The 2739-nt window shown below is 42.6% G+C and overlaps 1 protein-coding gene across 1 annotated transcript in view; it reads left to right on the plus strand.

The window, feature by feature from the left end:
• Positions 1-34: 34 nt before the first annotated feature.
• Positions 35-2739, plus strand: part of vps52 (VPS52 subunit of GARP complex) — a gene marked incomplete at its 5' end in the record, with an annotated part of 7870 nt that continues 5165 nt past the window's right edge. Inside the window, 6 exons of the mRNA XM_035681869.1 lie at positions 35-141; positions 673-805; positions 995-1052; positions 1152-1285; positions 1509-1664; positions 2465-2583. Of these exons, the coding sequence (XP_035537762.1) occupies positions 35-141; positions 673-805; positions 995-1052; positions 1152-1285; positions 1509-1664; positions 2465-2583 (707 nt within the window). The remainder of the gene's footprint in view (positions 142-672; positions 806-994; positions 1053-1151; positions 1286-1508; positions 1665-2464; positions 2584-2739) is intronic.

The raw sequence follows: 2739 nt of genomic DNA on the forward strand, positions 1-2739 counted from the left end.
ATTGACATGAAACTATATTAATATTAATATGTGACTTCAGGCGGTGTCAAAGATCCGAGAGTTCATCCTTCAGAAGATTTACTCCTTCAGGAAGCCGATGACCAACTACCAGATCCCCCAGAACACTCTGCTGAAGTACAGGTGAGTCCGTTACTGAAGGGATAGCTTTCTTTAAAGTGGCTTTACGTTGCTGTCCGACCCCCTCACAGCGGGACGATGAAGCCTTATATTGTCCCTTCAGAGCCACCAGACTCCATTGATAAAAACAGTACTTTTACCTCACAGATTACGGAGTTTTCTGGTCTGTCGCTGCTTCGATCCGATTCAGATCCGAACTACCGTGTTTAAACACCAACTACACACAATAACACAAACTAACCAACCAATCGCTGCAGCCGTAGACCAGCAACTGACTGTTTTATCAATGGAGTCTGGTGGCTTTAAAGAAATCTTCGATCAGTATAAGACTTCAGTTTTTATTGACTCACTTTTATTTGCCTTTTGAGTCTCTCACTTTTTATTCATCCACATTATTGCTCATATGTTTAGTTTTTCTGTTGTTACATTAGTTTTGTTCTGAAATAAGTTGTCCAGGTATAAAAACACATTGAAAACTCGTCTGACTGGAAGCGAACCGCCGGTGCGTCCTTTTGTCTTTTCGTCTCGCTGTAGATTTTTCTATCAGTTCCTTTTGGCCAACGAGAGAACGGTCGCCAAGGAGATCAGAGACGAGTACGTGGACACGATGAGCAAAATCTACTACAGCTACTTCAAGTCGTACAGCGGCAGGTTGCTCAAAGTGCAGGTCAGTGGATCCACGCAGGTCCTTTCACAATAAGAGTCACATATGCTCTACTTTATCATTCAGCAGTGTAGAGCTTTTATTTTCTTATATCAGAAAACAGTTGAAAGAAACTGAAATAAACTACATTGTGTTATAGGAGCGCTTCATTTCTATCTCAAAGGAATAATCTGATATCTGTGTGTCCTGCAGTACGAGGAGGTTGCAGACAAAGACGACCTGATGGGAGTCGAAGACACAGCCAAGAAAGATATCCTTTAACCTGAGTGTGTGTGCGTAGGACTCTGTGTGTGTGTGTGTGTCACAGTCAAGTCCAGTCGAGACGAAGCTCCTTGACTTCCTGCTGCAGGTTTCTTCTCCAAACCGTCTCTGAAGAGCAGGAACACCATCTTCACTCTGGGCCAGAGGGGGACCATCCTGAGTCCTGCAGAGCTGGAGGGACCGATCCTGGTCCCGCACACAGCTCAGAGAGGAGACAGCAGGGTGAGACAGCTGACAGTATATATGATGCACAGAGACCTGCATTCTTCCCAGTGGCCAGCAGGGGGAACTCCACTCTGATAGTATTGAGTCTTATGGAGAAATGAGTTTCTGGTCTCAGTCTCTAGTTTCAGTCTTCTTTCAAACAGCTTGATGTTTATTTACTGATGATGGTCCATTTAGAGAAACACAGTACAATAAATGTTCATCTCCGTCTGTCCTCCAGTATCCGTATGAGATGTTGTTTCGCAGTCAGCACTACGCTCTACTGGACAACGGCTGCAGGGAGTACCTCTTCCTCTCCGACTTCTTCATGGTGGCGGGAAACTCCGCCCTCGACCTCTTCAACAGCATCATGGGAAAAACTCTCAGCATGTTCCTGGTATGAAACAACGCAGCTTCTCTTCTCTGTGTCTTTAGAGGCGGCAGGTTTGGTTCCTGCAGCAGAAGGTTCACACTGTAGGTTCACATCAACAACCTCCACTCAAACCACGTTTATTCATATAGTTTTATATAGAGTCTGTAGAACATATGTTTCCTTATGCTGTTGATACAAACCCAACACTTCCTGCATCTCAACTTAAACCCTCAGAGCCCTCTAGCAGTTCAGCGGACAGAATCTCTGCATTTCTTAATACAATGATGCTTTTATTTTGAAATATTTGCAGGAATGTGTGAAATGTAGCTACTGCAATCTTGTGACGCTTGTAAGTAACTACAAAGTACAGTTAGGCTGAGACACAGATACTCTTACAGTGACTGATGACAGACAATACTACCATCGATGATCCAGGGCAACGAGGTGTTGAATTTATTACATTAAATCAATGGTAATCTACTACATACTGAGGTAATCTACTGCATACTGAGGTAATCTACTACATACTGAGGTAATCTACTACATAGCCGATACTGGAGGTTAGATCTACTGCATACTGGAGGTAATCGTACTACATGACTGTAGGTAAGTCGTACATATTCTGAAGGAAATCTACCATATACCTGAACCGGTAATCTACTACAATACGTCTGAGGTATGATCTACTATACATCTGAGGTAATCTACTTATATCACTGAGGTAATCTACGCATACTGAGTGTACATCCTACTATACACCTGAGGTAAGCTACTATTACACTGAGGTAATCGTACTGTTTCTGTCATCTGCTCCGTCTCTGCAGAAGAGTATGTCCACGTATGTGTCCGACTGCTACGACAGCATCGCAGTCTTCCTCTGCATCCACATCATCCTCCGGTTCAGAGCCATCACCGCCAAGAGGACCATCCCCGCCCTCGACAAGTCAGAGTCCCTTTAATATGAATATTACAATATTAATTTAACTTCATTTAACTTCATTTAACATCAAACATTTTAAGTTGTTTTTAAGTAAAAAAGACCTAATCAGAATTTTTAATGTAACTTATAAAATTGTGTTTTTGTTACTTAAAATGTTCG

The sequence above is a fragment of the Morone saxatilis genome, unplaced genomic scaffold (assembly GCF_004916995.1).
Source record: "Morone saxatilis isolate NCDOM2014 unplaced genomic scaffold, NCSU_SB_2.0 Contig9, whole genome shotgun sequence".
Classification (NCBI taxonomy): Eukaryota; Metazoa; Chordata; class Actinopteri; family Moronidae; genus Morone; species Morone saxatilis.